The sequence below is a fragment of the Podarcis muralis genome, chromosome 10 (genome assembly GCF_964188315.1).
Source record: "Podarcis muralis chromosome 10, rPodMur119.hap1.1, whole genome shotgun sequence".
Lineage (NCBI taxonomy): Eukaryota > Metazoa > Chordata > Lepidosauria > Squamata > Lacertidae > Podarcis > Podarcis muralis.
In genome coordinates, this window is record NC_135664.1 from 3307902 (window position 1) to 3332483 (window position 24582).

The window sequence follows — 24582 nt, forward strand, 5'->3', positions numbered from 1 at the left end:
GGGTGGTGAAGATTTCTAGATGATCTTGAGCAAATCATTCTCTGCCATCCTAACCTATCTCTCCGGGTTGTTGTGAGCATGAATTGGGTGTCGAAAGAGAAGGAAGGAGAATGTATGGACTCCTTGGAGGAAGGACTGAATATAAATGGAATTAAGAAATAAAATAAAAGCTGCCTGTCCCTCTTTGACTTCAAAGATCAGCAAATTGTGCTGGGCTGCCAGTTTAAATGAGATTGCAGAAGGAGATCAGCAGCAGCAGCAGCAGCAGCAGCAGCAGGGAGGTCAGCTCATCATCCAACTGAGAAATGCACTTCCTAGCCTATTAGTGATCCCTGAAAATGATTTACTGATTTATGGGGAACCCCAAAGGTATCCTGTACTGCTCAGGGGGCTTACAACCGTGTGGTAGGCCATGCTCCAGGTCAACACCCCTGGATTAACTCAGCTGCCCAACTCTCTTGCCAGGAGCTCCTTCAGTTACCTTGCTTTCCATTGCTGTCTTGCTATTAAAGCTTCATATGTTTTGCAAGGTTAGCATCAGCAGTGAGAGAATAAAGGCGGTGTATTTGAGGAAATGGTAGTGTGTCCCCTCAGTATGAGTTATTTTTGCCCATTGCTCTTTCCAGACCAGGAAGCTCATCAATGATGTGGCAAAGATCTACTCGATTACTGTGACCAATGCAGTCGATGGTGTTGCCTCATCGTGCCGTGCCTGTGCCATTGGTTCTGAACAGTCTGGCTCCTCCTGCATTCCCTGCCCTGCTGGTCACTACATAGACAAGGAAACCAACCAATGCAAGGAGTGTCCTCCTCAAACCTACCTGTCAATTCATCAAATGTACAGCCAAGAACCATGTATCCCTTGTGGGCCTGGCAGCCAAAGCACCAAGGTAGAGAGGTGCCATCAGTAGTTTTGATGTTTAAAAACAGACAAAGATAAGAATAACCTGAATCAAGTCAATGGTCCATCTTGTTCAGTACTTTTTAAAGCAGTGGTCAACAAGCTCACAAGTGGAGCAAAAGTGAGATAGTTAACTCAGGTGGCATGTCCCATCATCTGGTGATTAGAATTCTCTGGCTCTGAATTTGGAGTTTGCATTTAGCTCTCAAGGGAATGGCTATTGAAAGGTCTACACTCTAAGCCATCTAAGTCTTAAATGAAATTTGTCATTGTTTAATTTCGTTGTACTTTTACAGTAGGGAAGATATTTGAGCAGCCTCCTCCCCCATAGGATTCAATGTTTCCCCAGATGCTCAAGTTTGTTGAGCACAATTTATTTTAAAAGGTACATAGAGAAGTATATTAATTTCAGGAAACTCCAGAGTTTTAAAGGTAACAGTGCCTCCCCCCCATAGCAAATGCAGTGGACCTGCCTCCTGGGCGCTTTTGATTGATGACATCCTAATGACCATTTGTGTGGGTTTGCTTCTTCTGGTGCAGAGTTTACAACTTGATTATCTGAAACTTCCCTTCACTTTCATTTTGCTTTCCTTTCTTAAGGACCATTCCGCCTGCTTCAGTGACTGCTTGTTCTCATATGTCAAGAACAACCAGAGCCGGACTTACGACTTCAGCAACCTGAGCAAAGGAGGCTCATTAATGAACGGACCAAGCTTTACGGCGAAAGGAACAAAATTCTTCCACTTCTTCAACATCAGCCTGTGTGGGAACCAAGTAAGCACCTGCCTTTCTAAGGCTAGCACTCCATCCCACATGTAAAAAGAGGAGGCCATCAAACCAGGGCATCTCCTAGCCTTCCATGTACCAGTGCCAGTCCCTTTCCTGAAAAAAATGAGGTGCCAGTACTCATGCCTTGATAAATTGGGAAATGCCACCTCCCACCCTTCCTGGGGTGTTTTGCACCCCTTCTCTCCTGAATTTGCGAAGAATTTTTAATAATGCATTTATATTTATTTATTTATTTAAAGTACTCTTTTGAAATACCGGTAATAATAAATTAATATATTCATGAACAAAGTTCCTACATAATATGTACTTCTTGCTAAACTAGTAGAAGAATATATTTATATGTATTTAAAAATACTTTACTGAAACTGATACAATAACAACCCATTTCATTTGGAGGATTCTTTTTCTAATTCACACACCTTGAGAAAGAGTACATTGAGAGAAGTCTGCTGCTCACTCTCACGGTGGAGATCACACTACTGATCCTCCCCCCAAATGACGCTGTTTCTGTCTAACAACAAGGAACACCCCTCCCCCCCCCAATTCCAGCGATTTGTGGGGCAGGAACTGGGGTGGAAGAAGAGGAAGAGTCCAGGTAGTCAAGAGGAAGAAGGAGAGGAGGTGGGGGAAGAGCAGAGAGGTGGAAGAGGTGGTCCCAGAGAGATTCTGGCTGTTAGACTCTCCTCTGTCTCCAAGGACTAGAGGGGCTTAAAGCAACAGGAGCAGCTGGAGATGCCGGGCAGGAGAAGCCTCTGGTTGCTCATGGGCCACGTCAGATGAGGGGGTTTAACTGAGCTGGAAGGGGTATGGTGATGGCGTTGATCCTTCTATCCAGGTCAGAGCACAGGTCTGAAGAAGAAGATGCCCAGATAGCTATTTAGCAAGAGTAGCGTGTATATTTGAGAATTTTGGGAGAACAGGTGAAGTCTCTGTGGACTGGAGGTGGGCAGATTTTGTCTCCATTTTTAGAAAGGGGAAGAAAGAAGACCCAGGTAACTATCAACCAGTGAGATTGATGCTGAAACCAGGAAAGGTCCTATAACATTTAATTCAACAGTGGCCTGTGAGCACTTAGAAAAGGATGCTGTGATTACTAAGATGCAGTATGGGTTTCTCAAAAATAAGGCATGCCATACCAATCTGTCTTCTTTTTTTTGATGGAATTACAAACTTGGTGGATCAGGGAACTGCTGTGGATGTAGTGTATCTTGATTTCAGTAAGGCTTTTGACAAAGACCCCTATGATATTCTTGCGAGGAAGCTGGTAAAGTGTGGGTTGAATGAGGTAACTGTTAGGTGGATTTGTAGCTGGTTGACTGACCAAACCCACAAAGTACTCATTAATGGTTCCTGGTCATGCTGGGAGAAAATGACAAGTGGGGAGCTGCAAGGTTCTGTCCTGGACCTGTCGTTGTTCAACGTCTTTACAAATGACTTGGATGAAGGCATTGAGGGGATGCTCATCATATTACTTGAAAGTGGAGCAGGAGCAGATGGGAGGGCTTTGCTCGCGAGGAAGCCGGGGCAAGCATTGCACGGTGCATGGGGGAGGGGAAGGGTACACACTGGGTAGCTAATGTGGATATACTCTTGTTGCCCACACCATGTGCCCAAAGGTTGCTCATAGTTACTTAATTTAGGGCTGAGACAAAACTGCTCATTTCTTTGCAAAGATCGCTGGCAGTGTTAAAGGTGCTGTTTTCCACTCCTTAGAAAGGAAGATTTACGTTGCCTGAGTTACTCTCCCTCTTGGTGGTATGCTTTGCTACGGAGCATGGACATGGTTATGGATTTGTTGGGATCACCCATGCAACTGGCCTTGGGGGCCTCTCTTGCACTCTTAGATGTCCCCATTTGCCTTCAATGGCATCATCACATAACCAAATCTGGTTGGCTGTGGAGCACATTCATGTCCTCCCATTCAGGATGTGATCCCATGAGAGCAGGCATGTATACAATGACAAAAAGGCAACCAAAACTGAGGGAGCAGGAACCAAAGAATCAGATAAGAATTAAAAGATTAATGTCTGCACAAAATGTTTTGAGAGGAATTAATCCCCCCCCCCCAAATATTTGCATCCTGAAACTTTAACCTGGAGAATATTCTGTGCTACCCTATTTAAGCTGCATTACTTTTTGTTACTGCTACTGTGAAATGCTGGGTGTCTGCAAATTGTATGAAGTTTTGTTATATTTGAATAATATGAATAAATATTTCCACATCAATTTATTGGGAAAACTAAAGAGGTCCATAATTAGAGTGCAATTACACAGTCTGACACTACATGGTGAAATATGCCAGCCATTTTGCTTATGCCTTCCATGAAAGGTACCCCTTCTGTTCACCAAATTCTCACTTTAAAGTTTTAGTGAGCTGGTGTATCATTATCTAAAGGCCAAACTGCGTTTAGCTAGCAATTCAAATGCCCTGCAAGACAGCAACATAGTTCATTGATGGATACCTTAAAAAAGAAGCAACAGCTATTTCTCAAGATCAGTTCTAATTATATATTTTCTAAAGGGGGTAACTACTTGATGGTCTTTAAAGGAATTGCCTGGGTTCTTCCATGATGGTGCAGCTCAAGTTTTGTGATTGTCTTTATAATTTGGTGGCAAATTGGTTTTCAGCTGCAGCAAGAAGTGCCTGACCTCTGATTTGCAAGAAGGTAGGAAATCCAGCATGAAAACAAGAAAATTATCTCCCTGTTCATTTAATGTCTACAGGGAGAAATGACAGCAATTTGTGCAGACAATATCACAGATATCAAGCTAAAGGATATGGTTGCTGACTCAGAAGATTATTCCGACATTGTACGGGCCTTTGTCTGCCAGTCTACCATCATCCCACCTGACAGCAAGGGATTCCGAACTGCTTTGGCACTTCACTCCAGCAGCCTTGCAGACGTGTTTCTCGGTAAGCGCTTTAATCTTCTGCTTGTTCTGATCAAGGCTGAGCCGCTCTAAAGCCACGGGAGGAGAGGAGGAGGAGGAGGAGGTGGAGGTTACATGGCCTAATCCAGCAACTACACCCAGCCTGCAAAGTTGCCACTTGGGGATTGGCTGGGATCTTCTTATGTGTCTCCCCCGAGGATGGCGCCTGTATGACACGTGGGACACACTGGGGGACCCCACCCCACTCTCTGCCAAGCGGCTGCACCAGGCTGGTGTTTCCACTGGGCAATCAAGGCACAGCAGAGACGAGGGTCATTAAGAAATATGCTTCACTCACACCTGTGCCTCTGTCCCAGCCTGCCTTCAGCCAACCTGCTTCCTCCTCCTCGTTCCCAGAATGCCTTGCCAAAAAACTGTGTAAAAGGACACCCTCTTTTCCTGCAGTGACATCACACCCCGTGTTACAACCTCCCTCTGTGTCTGGCAGTGCCTGGCAGTGCCTTCTGCCTGGGTGATGATTTCTGCTGAGGGGCTCATGGCTGCCCATCACCAGGCTGGCCTCAGGAGGAAGCCCATGCATGCTCTTGCCAGCCCCCCCCCCGCCCTTGCTAAATTTGGGAACTGTTGCATTTTTCTCAAATGCTGGCACTTCACTGTATGTACAGTGGTACCTCGGGTTAAGTACTTAATTCGTTCCGGAGGTCAGTTCTTAACCTGAAGCTGTTCTTAACCTGAAGCACCACTTTAGCTAATGGGGCCTCCTGCTGCCGCTGCGCTGCTGGAGCACGATTTCTGTTCTCATCCTGAAGCAAAGTTCTTAACCCAAGGTACTATTTCTGGGTTAGCGGAGTCTGTAACCTGAAGCATATGTAACCTGAGGTACCACTGTATATATAAATGTGTGTCTATATACTATATATAAAATATGAGAGAACTTTCTTTCTCAATGTCAACATTTATTCCTTCAGGATATTGAGATGATTTATTTTTATTTTTATTTGCAGGAGCCACCATTGAAACAACTCTGGGAAATATTAATGCTAAGCCGGAAATATTTGAGCATTCTGAAAAGACAATACCTGATGTGTATTTCTATTACAAGTAAGTAGAAGCATCAACCCTGCAGGTGCATTAAGCTTTACTCTTTGCTGGAATGTTAAAATTCAGAGGAAATCCACACAATGATAAGAGGCCAACGCTATAGAACCAGGGGACACCAACAATTTATTATATCCATTCCAGCTGTTACTACATTTTACTCAACAAGTCTCTCTCTCTCTTAGTTGTAGACAAGCCACAGTCACCAGGAGAAGGGAAGATTCTGCTTTAGATTAACCACAGTTTAGTTTTATGTCTGCACTCCAAACTGTGGTTAAACTTACCGGGGGCGGGGGCGGGGGAAGGGGAGCTGGTTTCGCAAACTATTGCTTGAAGTTGGCTTATCACTAACCATGGTGAACTTAGCTGTGGTTAACAAACTGTTATTTGCTGGGTTCAGATGACACAACAAGCTGTGCTTAGTCTAGACCAGAAGCAAAAACTACTGAACTCCTCATAGATATCTAGGCTCGTTCATTAAATGCTAACATATGCACTGGCGGAGGAATGGGGGGGGGGAGAGCGCGCTGCCCCAGCACCATCGGGGAGGGGCGGACCATCACGGCCACCCCCCCAGACATGCAACACGCACCCTCCACCGCACCGGGTGCCACACCACCATGGGTGCCACGCCACGTATAGGAGGTGCTCTTGGAAAGCAGAAGCCGAAAATAACAAACAAATTGTTTTCATTTCTGTTTAGGTCTTCAAGAGTTACAGCCACTTGTGAAAATGGACGTGCTTCTGTCGTGATACTGAGATGTAACCCAACAAAATCTGACCAGGGAGAAATTTCAGTTCCCAGGTATTTGTTAGTGATGACACCAGGGATAGGAGAGCTCATGACAATGGGGGCTTGTACCCATCTCTGGCCATTCCTCTTCCAAACTGGTCCTCCAGCACAACTAGTTGCAAACTGTAATGGAATGGCAAAACTCTTTCTTGTCACAGATTTGGGGTCAGACCACAGGAAATGCAGAGAACAGGACCCTGCTGTGTTACAAGATGATTGAAGGCCCTGATCTAAGGGCCACGAAGGCAGCGAAAACCACCTGCAAAAAGTTAGGACTTGCCCCCTTATTCTTGAGCACCATCAGCCAAGTCTTGTTTCAGTGGCTGCAAGGGGAATAGCAGGCTCACAGGACTAAATGAATTATGTGTCCTCTGTTTTGTGAAGAGTTTCACACACGTGCACCATTGCTTATTTCAGTTAGAGTTGCTCCTGTAACCACAACATTAGGTGGGGGCTTGCAATTCTTAGACACAGATCAAAGCCGGCAGAATTTTCATATCTGCAGTCCATCAATTCAGACATTGGACAATTCACCCATTCAGCTTCAGGCTGAGTATTCTATAGGTGAGTGATGAACTCTAAAGAGCCGTATATGCAAGTATCAATTAGCCCTGTCATTTATGACAGATTTAGCCTCAAAATGGTGTCCTATCATTCTGCTGTGGTGAAGCTTCCTTGTGCAGGGATCTGCATGTGGTCAGAGCTGTATCTACCTAGCAGTGGCATGACAACAGATATTTTGTTTTGGACTCCCAGAACACAGGGCCCCTCCAGGCATCCATTTTAATGTGCATTCATCATGATTTGTGCTCACGATGGTCTCCATAATCCCTGATTCAGTGCTATTTGCCCCTGCAGAAGTTTTAGGGTTGGACCTATGGCCTTGTTTTCAGTCAGTGCATGCTTCCTGCTGAAATGCTGTAACTTTTTATATCACAAATGTTCCACATTTTTGGGTCCCATTTCATAAAATCATAGAACTGCAGAGTAAGAAGGGAGCACAAGGGCCATCTATTCCAGCCCCCCGCAATGCATGAATCTTGCATCCAACATGGGACTTGAACCCACAACCCTGAGATTAAGAGTCTCATGTTCAGCCCACTGAGCTATCACAGACTTTTGTGACAGTACCACTCTAGATGGCCAGAATGCTGTAGCATTGAAGAAGCATCACAGAACAACAAAGAAAGCTGAATGGTGTGTGGGTGCTCTGATATAGATTCACCGCTATTGCACTGTTATTGCATTTCTGGAAATTGTTATGCGAGAATGAACTCAACTGACCCTCCCCCCCAAGCTTTCTTCATTTCCGTTTATAACACGAGGATTTCTCTTCTTCTAGTTCTTGCCCTGCTGGTACCTGTGATGGGTGTACATTCCACTTCTTGTGGGAAAGTGCAGAAGCCTGCCCCTTGTGCACAGAGCAGGACTATCATGAGATTGAAGGGGCTTGTAAAAAGGGGCATCAGGTAATAAACAGGTTGCACATCAAGGCAGGGGGCTGAGAAGGCTGGAGTTTCCAACTGCAATCCCAAGGGGGGGCATTAGAAACACTCCACCTGCAAACCTCTATAGAGGGCATGACATGATTTTAGAACAAGATTCTCCTCCTCAGGAATCAGCTGAAACATAAGGCACTTTATGAAACACAATTAATCTCAGGCCTTATACAAAACACGGCATGAATACCAAAGGAGGAGTGCAAGGCAAGAAGTGGTCTGTAGGCCATCAACTTACATAGAGTCAGTGCTTTTTTCCTGGGGGTACTCAAGGATACGCAGTACAGGTACCTCCCCTCCTCCAAATGTTAAAAGGGTGGCACTTTCTGTTTCTTTTATATATAAAAAGCACTGCATAGATTTTAAAGCCTTTGGGGATAGAGATAAATGCTGTAAGATGCCCTGAATCCACAGGAAAGGGTTAGGGTATTAGCTACTTGGAATATGGTTTCATGGGACAGAAAAGGGATAATGTCCCATTAAATAATATGCATATAAATAAATTCCTATTGCCTGCTGGTTGCTGGAATTCTTGCCGAGAATACTGGGCTGAGCCGACCTCCCTAGCAAGGTGCTTCTTAAATTTCAGTAAGGTACTTCTTATATACTGTTCAGGAACACTTAAGAGTTGAATGAGTATGCAACCATCCTTTGCAAATTTAATGGAAATCAGTAGACCATTGGGATGCTAGTTAATTTTTAAAAAATAGACCATGCAAGGCTGCAGTCAGTTGATCCCTGCACTAAAGGTGAACCAATTATCCACAGTGGGAGCCTTTAACGGTTTTATAATTTAATAATAATAATAATAATAATATGTTTGTTTATATGCTGACCATCTGACTGGGTTGGCCCGGCCACTCTAGGCAGCTCGCAACAAAAAAATAGTAAAAGCACTATACAACACCACACACTGAAAACTTCCCTGAACAGGTCAGATGTCTTAAAAATCACAGTTGTTTATCTGTTTGGCATCTGCTGGGAGGGTGTTCCACAGGGCGGGTGCGCCTACCAAAAAGGCCCCTTACTTGGTTCCCTCTCGCAATGAGGGAACCACCAGGAGGCCCTCGTGTAATCTCATGCCATGCAATTTGGAAGTTACTCACTTTGTGTGCAATCCTATTCACATCTATTCTTAAGTAAGTCCAAGTGGATTTAAGTAAGTCCAGTAGGATTTACTCCTTAGTAATCGTGTGTAAGATTTCAGGCTTAAAAATGATTCATTCATTCATTCATTCATTCCTTAGGAAACCTTATATGTATGGAATGAACCAAAGCTTTGTACAAAAGGGGTTTCCCTGCCTGAAAAAAAGACAATCATTTGTGAAACAGTGGAGTTCTGGCTAAAGGTTGGTGCAGGTGTTGGTGCTTTCACAGGTGTCCTGCTGATTGCCTTAACCTGCTATTTCTGGAAGAAGAATCAAAAGTAAGTATTTTGTGTTCCATACGTGATGCCTAACTGACCAGAAGCTTTGTCAGTGGACAGTATACTTGGGCCACCATCTGTTGCTTAACCATGTGCTCCCTGATGGTTTTGGATATACTCTCACAGGAGCAAATACCCATCTCTCTGTACTATTTGAGTTTCTTCTTTTCAGTTTTATTGACTGCTTTCTTGTAGAAGCTGCTATGCAAAATTGAGAAGATCCATTGGGAGGCACCATATTTTGGCATTGCGCAGGGCGCCATATTATGAAAGATTACGGATGTTTGCCCCTGCATGGAGCTGCTCTCCCCACATAGGTGGCACTGCAGCACACCTGTAGGGTGGCGGCGAGATCAGGCCTTCATGGCCACACCAGCAGAGCAAATTTGGGGCTTCCACCAGGGGCGCCAGTTCTACTGGGGTTATAGCAGAGGCCATTTCATACTATGGAGCTCGGTGGCATGGAGTGCCTTCCATCAGTTTTGGCTAGTAGCCCAGCTGTGCCCCTGTCTATACAGGGATAACCTAACTTCTGTCCTTTATGATCTGGTAACCTCTAGGTTAGATTACCGCAGTGTGTTATATGTGGGGCTGCCTCTGAAGATGACTTGGAAACATCAGCTTCCACAGAGTTCAGTGGCCAGGGTCTTCACGGAGGCAAGACCGCTTGAGTATACAACGCCAATCTTGGCCCATCTGCATGGGTTGCCAATTAGTTTCCAGGCCCATTTCAGAGTGCTGGACTTGACCTATAAAGTCTTATGCAGTTCAGGATCCCAGTACCTCAAGGACCAGCTCTCGCCATCCGAACTAACCCTGACCCTGCGATTGTCTTCTGAGGCCCTTCTTTGTGTGACCTCTCCATGGGAGGTCCGGAGGGTGGCAACTCAAGAACAGGCCTTTTCTGTGGTGGCTTCCCATTTGTGGAATGCTCCCCACAGGGAGGCTCGCCTGGCGCCTTCGTTATACATCTTCATGTGCCAGGCAAAAGCTATGGCAGTTGGAGCCAGGAAAAAGATGTGCAGGACATTTAGCTTTGTAGCCAAAGGAATACGTAATGAGGCCCAAAGAAGTTGGGTCTAGAGGTTTTGGGAGATCCAAAGCGCAGTGTCCTGGAAGCAGAAGGCTGCTGTGGTGTCATGCAGAACCATAGGCAGCTCAAGGGTGGGGACGATGGCAGGAGATGCTTCTGGAGGTCAAAGTCAAGGAACCAAGAGGAAACGCTGCAGAGCCAGGAAGACTCTTGTTGCTCTGGGGGAATCCTCCACCCCCCAAATGAAAGGGGCTGCCCTGGATAGCCCTTGCTGTCTAGGAGCATGGATGGCTGGGGCTGGTCCAGAACCTCAGGAAGCTGAACTGCACAGAAAGATGTTCTCTGATGCCTCCCCCACAAGGGTCAGATGCACCCACAGCCAAGCAAGGCCCCTTTAAGCCCTGCTGGTCTCTTCTGTGGGTCACATCATGTCGACTCTTTTTGAAATCTGAGAATGATCTACGACTTGAGTTCCACCTGGTACTTTGCTCTTTGGAGCTGATGGGAGTGGGAGTCCAAAACTGCTGGACTTCACCAAGCTGGGAAAAGGCTACTTTAGCTGCTAAGTTCTGACAAATCTGCAATACTAAAATCCGCCATGAATTCTTATAATGAGGTTTTGTCACAAGGTTTGATGTGTTGGAAGATGATAGAACAAAAATGCCACTGTCTCCATTTATACCCTTTAGGTTGGAGTATAAATATTCTAAACTGGTGATGACAGCAAATTCAAAAGAATGTGAGCTTCCTGCTGCTGACAGCTGCGCGATCATGGAAGGGGAAGATAACGAGGAAGAAATAGTATATTCGAACAAACAGTCATTACTAGGAAAACTCAAATCATTGGCAACCAAGGTGAGCAGCTGCTGTCAGTAATTTGCAGCTATATATCGTTTCCAGGCTATTTTTTAAGTGTGCAGGTTGATATGCCATTTTTTTATTGGTTCTGGCAACAAAGCAGCATGGCTGAATTACTCCCTGCTATTCCCATGGAACGGATGGGAGATAAGGATGTCTATTTATCTGAAGTACTTGCATCCCAACCTCACCAAGATCTGAAGGTGGCTAACAGAAAACCACAAAATAGGTGTTTAGACAGTAAAAGCTTTCAAAATAAAATGGTTTTTCTATGAAGGTTGTGAGGCCAAATAATCAAATGAATAAAAGCTTTGCTTCAAAGAGCATATATATTGATTTTCTCAAGGCTTCCGATATGTTGATTTGAGAAGTGAGATTTTGAGATTCAAGTCCAGCTCTGTTTCCTGGATGGTGTTGACTTTAAAAAAACAAGCAAGCAAACCATGAATATATTAACTAGCCCACATGGATTTTCAGTCTGCAAATGCATGTTGCTTTGGGGTTTTTCACACGTTACATAAAGGGCAAACCTTGGTTTTGCCACTTAAAGTATACTAGGCAGTGAGTGACAGCCAGTCCTGGGTCTGAAATGAGTTTGTGTGCATGATGCATATCTTTGCAACATGGGTGTCCACATGTTTTGTTTACAGTTTACCTTTTCAAATGTATAATTAACATAGCATCATACCCCAAACTGTAAAGAAATTCTTAGTCCCTGGCCTGAAATAATTTCTTAGTTAAACATTCTATTCTATTCTATTCTATTCTATTCTATTCTATTCTATTCTATTCTATTCTATTCTATTCTATTCTATTCAGTGGATATATGTGTTTGGCAAAACTGAGCCTTACATAACTTGTCTTTGGAATGGGCCCAATGAGCAGCCTGGGAGCATCTGGGACTGTAATGCTGCTGAACAGATCACATCCTTATGGGAGATGATCAGGAGCCCTCTGGTGAATGGGATCTGTGCATCATATCTATATCTGTTTCTATAATATAAGCACTTATCTCTTTGCTATGCAGGAAAAGGAAGACCGCTTTGAATCTGTTCAGCTGAAATCCTCAAGATCTCAAAATATATGAAGACTTTAACTCTGCCTTTGAACCAACAAACCTGATCTTGATTTAAGCAGGAGCACATTTCTAACATGTCCTGGTTTGTGTCTGAAGGGTGGTTTCCTGTGGGAAATGTTGCACAGTCCAGCATGAAGAAACTAGCAGGGAAGAACACGAGAGACTGTTGCCTTATTGTGAGACTGAGTCACTTGCCAAAAAGGAAAGTCAAGCAGATGAGCTCATGAGCTGGGAATGAAGGTCTGCTCAGGGACAAAGGAAACATGGGCAGTGGCAGCCCAAGATGTTTGGGTACTTGCTGCAGAAAACCCAAAATGGCACCTCCCAGAGTAGTAACAATATATTAAGAAAGACAGAAGATGGTTTGCGGCCCTTTAATGTTCTCTGCCCCTGTGAGGTGGGTTGCTTCACCCTGTACTGCCTAAGAAAGAGGTCATATCCTGACATGAAGTTTACATGGCATGGCACATGCTTCATTATTTGTATCCCCTTTTAGTCCCAATCACTTTTGTCACTTAGCCGAAACAGAGACTGGCTTTTGGAAAGAATAGAGATGATTCCTTAGTCACTACAGGTATCTGTGGAGGTGGCAGGATCCTGGCTTTCTCTTGAAATCACACCACTAGTCACTACTTGAAACCGAAGACCTGCAGACAGGCTTCTTTTTACTCCTCAGAAAGGAGAGTGCTTGTAATGTAAATCTGTAGTGTTTTGCCTCACATTAAGAATTCAGCTTCTGCTCCTGCAGAATCAACTTCTGGAGTGAAAAGACATAATTAAAATGCAAGGCCTCTGAAAGGCTAGCAGTACAATCCTGTGTACGTTTACTCAGATGTGGAGTTTTCTCCTGTGTAAGGATATTGTTTAGGATTGCAGCTTCACTTGAAGGTCACTTTACTAGTTGAGGAACATGGCGAGACTTAAGACGTCTAGCTTGGAGGGTCGTCAGGTGGATGTAACTCCCCATGGCAAGCCCTTTTGGGATGGAGCAATGCTTCCCATTCCAAATGGTGCAGTGACATGGTCAAGATTGTTGCAAGCATGTGGGCTGGATGCAAGGGGCAGCTTTGATCGAGTTTCATGTCAAGCAGCAACTGTATAGCTTTTGGCATTTAAGAAATGACCCTTAATGACCCTTAATGTTCAGAAACTAAAAAGGAGAAGGGATCCCGAAGAGGTCAGCCACTTTGCACACTGCACCGGGGCAATGCATGAGTGCTTCTGTAAGTCATTCCTCAACCTGGGAGGAAATACTCGATCCAAATTTGACATGTTTGGGCCTCAAAAGAGAGACATTGATATGCTCTGGTGTTCCTGTGACTTCTCTGCCTCTTTTTGTTAGGTTTTCTTAGGTGGGAGACTTGACCCTTTTGAAATGAAAAGTAATGTCTGAAGTAGCCCCTGGTCTAATGACTGGGAAGCACTGCAGTCGGGTCCTAATGCAGTCACCAAAACAGAACTTCTTACACTGGAGCTTGTATTGCAAATTCAAAGTCTGCGGACTAATCTGAAGCAGGTGAAGGCAGCGTCAACCCCTGGATGTGTCCCCTTCCAAACCTCCCTCTGCCCCACCCCACTGACTTACAGGTGAGTTGCCCCAGAGGACTAGCCTGATGACTTGAGCGCCAAGTGCGGAATGCCCAGGGGCACCTTCAACAGGGTAGCGGGAGATGGCCCGTCCGCAGACACAGCAGCAGTAATCTATCAGTGGTGACCATGGCTTCATCAGCTGAAAAGATTATGACTTTGACCACGGAAATCATTCTGAGTCACTGCAACTGTATCCGTAGCTGAGTGACTCTTGCCTTGGCTCTGGATGCATTGAGTGGAGTCTAGTTTGACCACATGAAAATATGTGGCTTCGTCATTTGGCTTCCTCATATGAGAACTCAGTTTCCTTTAACCCAGCAAGTTTTATTGCTCTGCCTGTAGTTCACCAAGGGCCTTGGCCTGAGATCTTTCCCAGCCCCATCTCAGATAAGGGGGATTGACAATGGAACCGTCTGTGTACATTTCATGTGCTCTGTGCACAGCTATGGACCCTCCCTGCCCCACATGAACCAGCTTGTGGAAATTCTTTATGCAGATCATTTACATTTTTCTCTTATCTGTAGTCCTCAAGTAGAGCTGCTCTTCCCTCTTCTTCAGGGATTGATTAAGAGGTAGAAATAACTGCACCCTCAGAGTTGTACGCATGGTACTTTCTCACTTCTGTTTTCTCTAAGCCATGGATTTCCGTGAAGGTATTTGGGAAAGATCTGGCAATCTTCCGTAGGCAGTGTGTGCTGCCCCTAGGCCATTATTTCCCAAAACATCCCCCATGTTTGGTATTTATTGCAACAGCATTGTAGTGGTATACCTGTCTGATACTAAGGCCATGTGTAATAAAGCCATTTTATAGTGTCGTCCATGGTTAAAGTGTGCCATCTAATTGGACCATCTCGGAGGCAGGCAAGGTGGGGAATTTGTTGGAATCCCCAGAACAGCCTTTGGCAATCGGGTGCCCTCCAGATGTTTTGGACCACAACTCTCATCAGCCCCATCTGAGTCCGACAAAGTGACCTCTGCCCACAACAATGTTGTGCTTCTTTCTTTGACTTCCAGCTTTGCACATCCCGTTTCATTCAGGTAGATACAATGAGGGACCCCCAAGGCCAGCCCTGGATGCATTGGACTAATTGATGTCATCGGCTGTGATTGAGTGCCTGCTATGCACTGAAGTTTCCTTTTTTGCTTTTTAGAAGCTAAGAAATCTACAACAAAATGGAGTGCTCCTGTTTAGTGTACCAGCCAGCCGTTCCATTCCATTCCCCTTCCCTCCAAGTTTTCATTTCTCACCCAACAGGCCCAACAGGCACAGAGCCCTCTCTCCCTACTTCTGTAAATCTTGGGGTTTCTCAAAGCATGCTAATAACTCCCTCTTGTTTCTAAACCAGGCAACTCCCAGTTTAGGTGCATCCAATACGTGCACAACCGTGCACATGCGCACAGCACTGAACCCAAAAATGACCCCCCAAAGTCATAAAGACATCACTGAAACATCACTAAAAGGTTGAAATGGGGGTGGAGCAGAGGCAGGGGCAGAACAGGGTGTTTGCAGGCTTTTTAAATGGGTGTTTGATGACATGTGATTTCACGCATTGACCTGGAATGCAACCTGTGCACCAACAGGGAGTTTCCTGCAGTCCTGTTTTGGGCTTGTGTTGTAACTCTGCGCTTCACTTTGCTGTTGGCATATACCGCCTCTTTGCTAAAGAGCATTGAATTCTGCCTAGCAAGGAAGTTCTACAAGTAACTTTAATTTTTGGAGGGCAATATTTGGTACCCACCATATGCCCAGTCCACCTGAATAAAAACCAAACTAATTTCACCTCAGTCAGATGTTCACACTTGAAACATTATACAGTGCTCCCATTGCTTTGTCAAGTTATCTGTTCTTAAACTTTTATAATAGCTGTTTGCCTCATAAAGTTCTCTTTTGTTATTTGAGTTAACGTATACCAGCTACTCATAATGGACAAATACGGTTTAGACCTCTCTTAGCACATAGCGCAGGTATGAAACTCCAAAATGTAAAAACTGCTCTAGGTTGAACTGGATCAGGGAGTGTTGGGAGGCAAGGGAGCTCCAGCTGGATACTGGAGCCAGGTGTCAGTCAACGTATACGGGGTAGAGGGAAAACAGAATTATTTGCCTCCCAAAGTCTCGGTATCCAGAAAAGCAAAACTCCTGTTTCTGAGACCAATCCAAAGTGCTGGTCAATCAAAGTCCAAAATAGTTTGGGACTAGGATGTTGACAAGGTCATTTTCTCACACAAGATCCTGCCTACTTACTCACCTCTTTGGTTGATTCTCTGGGTCAGGATCCCAACGGCTAGTGGACATCCTGGCCTGGGGGCCTATTCTGGCACTTTTCTCTGTTGATATTTAGATTTCCAATGAAGACTTGTTTGTTCCAACCCAGAGAAGATCTTAACTATATTTTACCAGCTCAAGTTGAGTTGACTCTTCAATTTTGTTGTGGGTGGGTGTGCTGCTGATGCTGTTTTAATTTTATTAATTTTAAATATCACTTTATATTTTATTGCGATCTTATAAAATGGTGGAAGTTACTCAGTGTGGCAGGATACACATATATTTTTAATAAATAAATTTGTTTTCCTTTTCTCTCTTTCCCTAAAGAACAAGGTATGGTTATTTCTAGTTTCCTCCAAAGTGAAGACCTTTGCTTTCTTAATAGCCTCCCTGGGCAAACACGTTGCCAGCAATGCCTTATCACTGCTGAGATACAAGGGGATTGGGGGAAATACCCCTAGTTTTCATCATACACCATTTCACTGTTCATTTCCAAAGCACCTTCATGTTTATTACTGCCACCACTCAACATTTGTCAAATGATTATTTTCCCCCATTAAACCTTGCAGATAACACACCCCTCTATGCTCACATCAGTTTCCTTTCAAATTTGGAACACCCAATTTCATCCTTCAAAGATTAACATATTATTAACATGTTAATAGTGCTTCTCTGTGTCTGATTGGGTTTCTGTCTCTGCTGTTATGCATTTATTGAACCTGGGGGAGGATGCCCATAGTTCCCTGGACAAGAACACATTTTCAACATTTTGAACTGATCAAGAGTGAAAGGGCAGGAGCAAGGAGTCCTGATTATTGGCTGGTATTCAGAGCTGAGAGGAAGACCTCACTAGTCCCAAATGAACAGCATGGGAAGCATGGATAAAGCTCTGTTCTGATTATGCAGAACAGAATTTCTATTTGTTTGTTTGTTTATTTCTGTACTGCTGTCTCATAAAATATCAGGGTAGTGTCCAACAATGTGGAGACAAGAGAACATAGAACCTATTAAAACAGTACAAATTTGGAGTGAGAAGCTGGAGACTCCTAGCCGTCGCCGTCTTCATGATGGACCTCGGGAGGGTCTCTCCTGTGCAGACAGACCAGCCTCAGCCTCTAGATGCCACTTGGAGCGCCAGCCATGCCCTGACAATCAGTGTCCGTCTGGAGGCAGCCCTGCATGTGGAAAGGTCTCTCTCAATGGAGACTTGAACCTTAATTGAAAAGTTTTGCATCCAATGGAGGGAGCCCCATGTGACTCCATACTTCCAGGCCGATGTCACTTCCATGATGGCTGTGGTGCATGATGTAGGCATCTAGGGGTCAGGGTTAGCCCATGCCTGCATGGATGTTCATATGGAATGCCTGAAAAGGGCTTCTGTCAGAGCCTCTTTTTTCTTCAAGCTATGTATTACATAAGCCCTTGCCTGCCTTTTCTGTGGGATGGTGTCTGAGAATGATGTCATCAAGGGCAGCATCAGGGACCAGAGATGAAACACTTGGTGGAGAAAAACGGTTTAGCCTTGGGGCTGCCCATTGTCTAGGGCAGAAAGGCTGGTGAAAGTTTCAGCATGAAATGGCACATTTTGGAAGCATGGTTATAACATAACTTTTTATAACTCTAGAGGGGTTCATGGAAGCTACTTAAAAGTTTCTCCAAAAATCTGAGTCTGAGATTTTCCCAACTGAATTTTGATTGTGCAACTGGAATCTCTCTTGTATCATGTGTAGCCATATTGGTTATTAAATTGCTGCTGCTGTTTTCATTTCTTTTTCTTTTTTCTTTTTTTTTTGGAGATGGGGGAGGTTGTTAAAACTCTTTATTTTAACTACCGGTAATAAATGTCTACATTTATTCAGCTAATTTAACTGACATTGAGTAATTCTTCATATCACACTCATGAGTCAAATCTGTACATAGAGGACCAATTTCCATCCCCCATTATATTTGTGTGTACAGCGCTCCCAGCCTTGGAGAGAGAGACTAATAGTCACCTGTAAATTGCAAACTCATCAGGGCAGGGACCGGTCTTTTACTTATCTTACTCTGCAAAATGTTTTTGTTCATTGATACCTCTCCCTAATAATAATAATATAATAATAACAATAATAATATTTATGCATTGGAGGTACAGGCTGCCCCAACACAAGAGTTTCTTGCAGATAAGACGACATTGTTTGTTTGTTTTTAAAAATTTATACCCCACCCTTCATTGTTAAACAATCTCAGAATGGGCCACAACATACAACATACATGAAGTTAAAATCAGATACAAAATTACAGAGCAAATGAATCACTGTATAAAACTCAGCATACACCACTGTCACATGGGCCAAATCTGTTTACTCAAAAGGTCTGATGGAAATTGAAATGTTTTCACTTGCCACCCAAAACTGAACAGTGTTGATGCTGATCTAACCTCCAGGATAAGAATGTTTCACATCCGGGATGCCATCACCAAGAAGGCCCTATTATGAGTTCTAAAAGGCTGAGCCTTGCTTGGTAATCGCATAATGAGAAGGGCTTCCCTGGTAGATCTCAAGTAACAGACAGGATGTTACAATATTTAATTATGGGTGAAATCCAACTAAGTTACACATGCAGTTAATCCACTGAAATCAGTGGATCTACTTGAGTGTGAATAATCTTGGCCAGAACCCCAATATTTTACTCCTTTAATCTGCCAAGGAAGCCTCAATATGGTACTAGCAAATATAGGGAAACAGCAATAAAATAGGAAATTCCTCAAGATGTTTCAATGGAAACTTTCAGGTGCACAAAATTTCAATTTGTCAAGTTAACCAGCAAGGTAGTGTTGCCTTACCATAATAACAGGACTAGCCCATCACTGTTGACTGCCTCTTTTATGTGCTCTTTTATTAAAGCAGTTGCCATTTACCTCTGGGGGTACTTCTTCTAAGCTTTGTGAATTATATGCCCCCATTTTGGGGTGTGTATTCAGTGTCATGGTGCAAGCATGTGGACTACTACCTGCACCGGCAAAGAACTCTGGCTGCAGCAGGCTGACAGTTGCCACCCTATGAAGTCTGCTCCACAGAGGTTTCCCCCTGGTGACCATAACCTGCAGATATAATGGCTCAAGATATTTTGGTGCCAAAAGATTGAAAGAGCCAAATGAAGGGGTCCTTTAATCTCAGCACCTGTCCTAGTGGTTAAAAATAAATGATTGACATTTGCAACCCTCAAAACTGTCACCTCAAATGAGATACCTCACCCTTACAATAAAGGCCAGCCTTGATAATATGTAGACCAGACCCAAAGAATCCACAAAGAGCTTTGTCAGCTGGTTAGGATCACCCAGGTTAGTAAAACTGTTATCCTCTGAATGTAGAGCAATTTATAAATTCTGAAATAAAATAATAAATAAAACCAGTATAAAATAACTGCTCTGTTAAGGCAGATTTATCATTACACCTGCTGGGGAAGAAATTTAGTAACCTCTTAGCGGGGAAAAGGGCAATTATGCTGAAAAGCATTTCAGGTTTTATTATTGACAACTTTACATTAATTAATACAGCTGTGAAAATCATTTGCTGCACAGAATGTAACCATAATATACAACATAGAAATGCGGTCTAAGTAAATTACAACAAGGAATTACAAAAAGTCTCATTAGAAAGAAAGCCACCAAACATGGGAGCCGACCTTCCACTCACTGCGGAGTCAACATGGTGGCACAGCAACATCCCTTAGAACAGTTAATCACAGAAGGCTCTAAATTTGTTCTAAAAAGAACATCACTATATACTGTACAGTCCTCAAAAATAATTTATTCCACTGTTTCTAGAAAAAAAAGCTAGTCTTTTTTTTAAAAAAAAAATTGTTCTTTTTCCAGAGTCCACAAGAAATGTGCAATTCTTCCCAGCTGTCTAGGAATGGCAGCGCCAGCTGTAAGATCACAGAGATGAGGTGGTGGAATCCACAACTTCTCTTCCATTGCAGACGGTTGGCACATACACATTGGCAGAGGCTGAAAGAGAAACATTGCCAGGAGCTACAGAGAGTTCTTAATACAAGTGCAATTTCCTTGCTCTTGAAATGATGAAGAGGAGAACTAAATGCCTTAACACCAGACAGATGATAATACAGAAACAGCCATTAGGACTGCATAATAGTAGGGCATCCTATTTAAAATGTGGGGTTTTTTTGGGGGGGGGTATTGGGTTGTTGTTTTCATTTTGATTATATATTTTGTGGTTTTATATTCTTATTTTGTTCTGTGAACCGCCCTGAGACCTTCGGGTATAGGGCGGTTTATAAATTCAATAAATAAAATAATAAATAATAAATGTAGGCCAGTTTCAAAGAATACCATAAATATGAAGTGTGGAATCCTGAGAATTGCAGTGGCTAGAGATTTCTAGCAAATAAGTCTCAGCACTTTCAAAATCCTCTGGCTTATGGGGTAATGCCTCTTACCAGTAATCCAGTAATCAGTTGCTTTCAGTTTATTAGAGCCCAGTCAAAGGAAGATTTGCCCCCGTCTTGGGCTGGGTGAGTTCAGGTGCTCACCTCCAGTCTCTTGCCTCAGAAGACATCAGGGAGAGTTGTCCCTTGGCAACTGCAAGCAAGGCAGGATTTGTCCCCCTCATGGCCTGAGCACCATTCAGCTGCTCAGATCCACTCCCTCACCTAGATGGCCGCTGAAGGGTGAAGACCAAGGATGAGGGAGGGACATGTTGCCCCAGGGAGCTGCTAGGCACCTAAGAAGCAACATGTTATTGAACTAGAGCGTGCTTTTCTTGTGCAAGACACTTTTAAAGTCTCTCGGGGATAAAAAGTGAGAAATAAGTATTGCAAGTAAGTAAATCAATTGTTCAATCAAGCTAACACTGGTTCAGTTGACTGATCTACCAATTAAACCTTATACACCTAGCTTTTGTAGATATAAATGGATGGTGACGCTTGTCCAAAGGAACGCAATGAATTCTTGCACTCTGTATCCAGGACTCTTGTCAGCTGGATCATGCAGGCTTTGAGCATGTGTTTTGTGTGCGTGTTTAAGGGTTGAAAGAAAGTATAAAGGGAATACCCTTATTTCCTCACACATCCATATACCAGTTGTTTCTCCGGTGCTGTTTGTTAACAACTGCATGGGAGGCAGAAATTCAGCAGGTGAAGGGCTTCGTCCATCCTGTATGCCTGACCAGCTCCCCTTGGATTCCTGCCTCTTCTGTGGCTCTTAGCAAGCTGGTTGCTTTATAAGTGTCTTTAAAAAACAACCTAGTTGCGTCTGTTCCATTTCTGGAACTTGGGGTTTTTAAAAATAAAAATAAAACCAATTCTGGTTTTTTATTGCTTGCTTTCAGCCAGAGGCGGATTTAGAGCAGCGCAACAGCTTCCTCCGGACTGGGTGCTGGGCAAAGGGGGCACTGCAGGGCATCACAACTGGGATGCAGTGAACTGAGCAGAACGGAAGGGGAAAGACGGGCAGGGCAGTTTTTGCCTTGCACAGGGTGCTGCTGAAATTTGAAAGACCCCCCCCCCCTTTTCAATACTGGGTGTTTCAGTTGCTACTTCCCACCTGCCTTGGCACTGTTTATTTCAAAATTCAATTACTGTAAACCACGACCGAGAAATCGCAGCCCCCTGGGACCAAATGTGTTCCTCCAGGCATGTCCAGCCCTGGCTGGAAAATGTCCTCAAATAAAGTGTCTTACTTTGTTTAAGGGGGGGGGGCATGTTATATGCCCTTGCACATAGCAACTTGCCTCCTGCACAAAGGTAGAATTCACATGTGCTTCTCTGCCCACTTTTGTCTCTGCCTGCTCCCCCCACCCCACCAAGTGATGGAGAAGTTAGGAGAGCAAGAATGGGGGGGGGGGCTGAAAGCAGCAGCCATGATCTTTAATTACCTTGGGAATAAGTGGTTCCTGTTCCGCTGACGCTGAACCTGTTGAGATGCAGCCTGTGCGTGACCACATTCTTCTGTGGCTGGAAGAGGACAATATGCACTTTGGGGGCAAACAGACACCCCAAGACAACAAAGCCGCTGAGACTTACGGAGATGCACATGGTTGTCGTCTGAACCTGCATGGAGAAAAACCAGAAGGGTCAGCAGGGATGAATTCTGAATTTCCAATACAAACACAATATCAGACCAGAGGCCAATGGGATACCTATGGGAAACTCACAAGCAGGGTGGGAATGCAACAGCACTCACACTGCCGCCATGATGAGCAGACATACAGGAAGAGAAACTCAATCCCTTTTGGAACATAGGAGCAGAAGACCAAAAATATGTCCCAGTGGATCAGATCAAGAGTTCATGTAGTCCAGCATGAACAATCTCCAACAATAGTTGAATGCCTTCACACCCTGCTTGAAATTTTCCTGCAAGCAGCAGACTTTTACAATTGTTTGTCCTTGAGCCATTAATGTTCAGACCCAAGCTGCTGCTGAATAGTATTGATCAAATTTCCACCCAAGTGCTTATACTTCCAACTACCATCTCATATATGCTTTCCCTCCAGCACTACAAAGATGACATCCAGATCTATTGGTAGAGCATGAGACACTTAATCTTAGGGTCATGGGTTTGAGCCCCACATTAGGCAAAAAGATTCCTGCATTTACTTGGGTAAATGTAATGACCTTACTCTCATGCTAAGTGCCAAACTTTGTGTGATGTTAAGTGTGTTTAAGTTGTGTAAATGTCAAGTGTGAGGGAACCCAATCAGGTTCAGAACTGCAGGTTTCATTTTCTTCCTACACCAACATAGTCCCAACAAAATTGTCCCCCCAAAGCTGCTGTTTGTCTTGGAAGGGAAACCGGGGTGGTGGAGTGATTTTTCATTTGGACCACAGTTGATGAGAAGAAAAGTTAAACCCCCCTCTCTTTGAACCCAAAGCCCCAATCCTGCATTAGCATCCTGTGTATTCTAAGAAGCAGTGGCTGAGATTCTCCTGTTCCAGGATACACTGCTCCCTAGCCACTACACATAAAAACAGCAGACTTTCATTGGTTAATCTGAGCAGAATATTTAATATTGCACTGGATCTGGCTAAAATGATGGTGGAAACTTACCCTGTAGTCACTTGATGTCACATAAAAGATTGGCAGAAAGGCCAGCCAAATAATGCATGTCGTATACATTGTAAAGCCAATAAATTTGGCTTCATTGAAGTTTTCTGGGCACTTCCTTGTTTTGAAGGCATACACAGTGCATAAGACTACAAGGATCACATCATACATTAAGGAGATCAACATACTAGAATCCTTGACATTGCACTTCAATATGACAGTCTGCCTTTTCTCAGGGATGGTGTATCGACGAGTGCCCGGGGCCTCCAAAATCAGCCACACAGACACCACCACAATCTGCACCATGATAAGGCTCAGGCAAATGAGGACCTGAGAACGTGGGCTGATGAATTTAGGCCTCTGAGCCCCGTTCTTCACCCCATTGAATATTCTGGCAATGCAGTTCGTTTTCGTCAGGAGGGCAGCATAGCACGTGGCAAACGATGTGCCCAGGCCCAGACGGCGCAAGGTGCAAATGGCTGGCGAGGGCTTGGCAATAAAGAAGAAGGTCATGCTGTAGGAGAGGAAGACTCCAAAGAGGAGGATGTAGCAAAGCTCACGGCTTGAAGCTTTGACCAAGGGAGTGTTGTTGTGCTTTATGAAGACCCCCACAACTAGGAAAGTACAAACAAAGCCCAGGCATGCGATAGTCACAGGACCTATGGCCCAGGCATCTTCCCACTTGATGTAATCTTCCGGTAAGTCATAACAGCTGGTGAGATCCGTAGAGGGCCATTGCCCAAGTCCACAATCTGAGCAGGTGAATTCGTCAGCAAGGTACTCGAAAGGTTCACAGGGAATACAAATCCAACAGCAGACATCTCCTGGCTGCATGTTCTTCATCTCATTAGGTTGGCAGGGGTCACTGCACTGGGCAGTTGGAACAACATCTGTGGACCATTGGATGGAGTCTACATCGAGGGTCAAAGTTTCTGCCCACTGGCCGATCTTTAAGTAGGCATATTTACCACCATTGTGCTGGAAATTGAAGACATTGTATCGGCCTATCCCATCACCGTAAATATCAAATTTAACAGTGTTGTCTGCAGATTTGGAAGAACTGAATGGAGCTGCCAGAAATAAGAGAGAGAAAACAATGTTTCTAGTCTATGCATTTGCCCTTCTTTTCAGCGTGCATAAACAATCAATTTCACTTTTTTTCAACAGAGCTTAAACAAACCTAAAACCAGCAAAGAAATAATTTTGCATAAACTAATCTTCTAATCATTTGTACAGAGTTATGGTTTTGTTCGTTTTTTACCATATTTTTCGCCCTATAGGACGCACTTCCCCCCCTCCAAAAATGAAGGGGAAA

At 44.0% G+C, this 24582-nt stretch overlaps 2 protein-coding genes across 3 annotated transcripts in view; one reads left to right on the forward strand and one right to left on the reverse strand.

Annotated features, from left to right (window-relative positions):
* Nucleotides 1–16540, forward strand: part of ELAPOR2 (endosome-lysosome associated apoptosis and autophagy regulator family member 2) — a 90116-nt gene extending 73576 nt beyond the window's left edge. The window contains exons 14-22 of the mRNA XM_028747794.2: nt 627–890; nt 1502–1675; nt 4415–4604; nt 5587–5683; nt 6384–6485; nt 7816–7942; nt 9220–9398; nt 11121–11286; nt 12317–16540. Of these exons, the coding sequence (XP_028603627.2) occupies nt 627–890; nt 1502–1675; nt 4415–4604; nt 5587–5683; nt 6384–6485; nt 7816–7942; nt 9220–9398; nt 11121–11286; nt 12317–12376 (1359 nt within the window). The 3' untranslated portion in view covers nt 12377–16540. The remainder of the gene's footprint in view (nt 1–626; nt 891–1501; nt 1676–4414; nt 4605–5586; nt 5684–6383; nt 6486–7815; nt 7943–9219; nt 9399–11120; nt 11287–12316) is intronic.
* A 1779-nt stretch (nt 16541–18319) lies between these two features.
* GRM3 (glutamate metabotropic receptor 3) overlaps nt 18320–24582 on the reverse strand; it is a 99906-nt gene continuing 93643 nt past the window's right edge. Inside the window, exons 4-6 of one of the 2 annotated variants that reach the window (XM_028747795.2) lie at nt 23271–24337; nt 22099–22273; nt 20022–20213 (exon numbers count right to left, since the gene is read on the reverse strand). In XM_028747795.2, coding sequence (XP_028603628.2) covers nt 20140–20213; nt 22099–22273; nt 23271–24337 — 1316 coding nt within the window. In that variant the 3' untranslated portion in view covers nt 20022–20139. Of the gene's footprint in view, nt 20214–22098; nt 22274–23270; nt 24338–24582 lie in introns of both variants that reach the window. The other variant, XM_028747796.2, reaches the window with a different exon arrangement.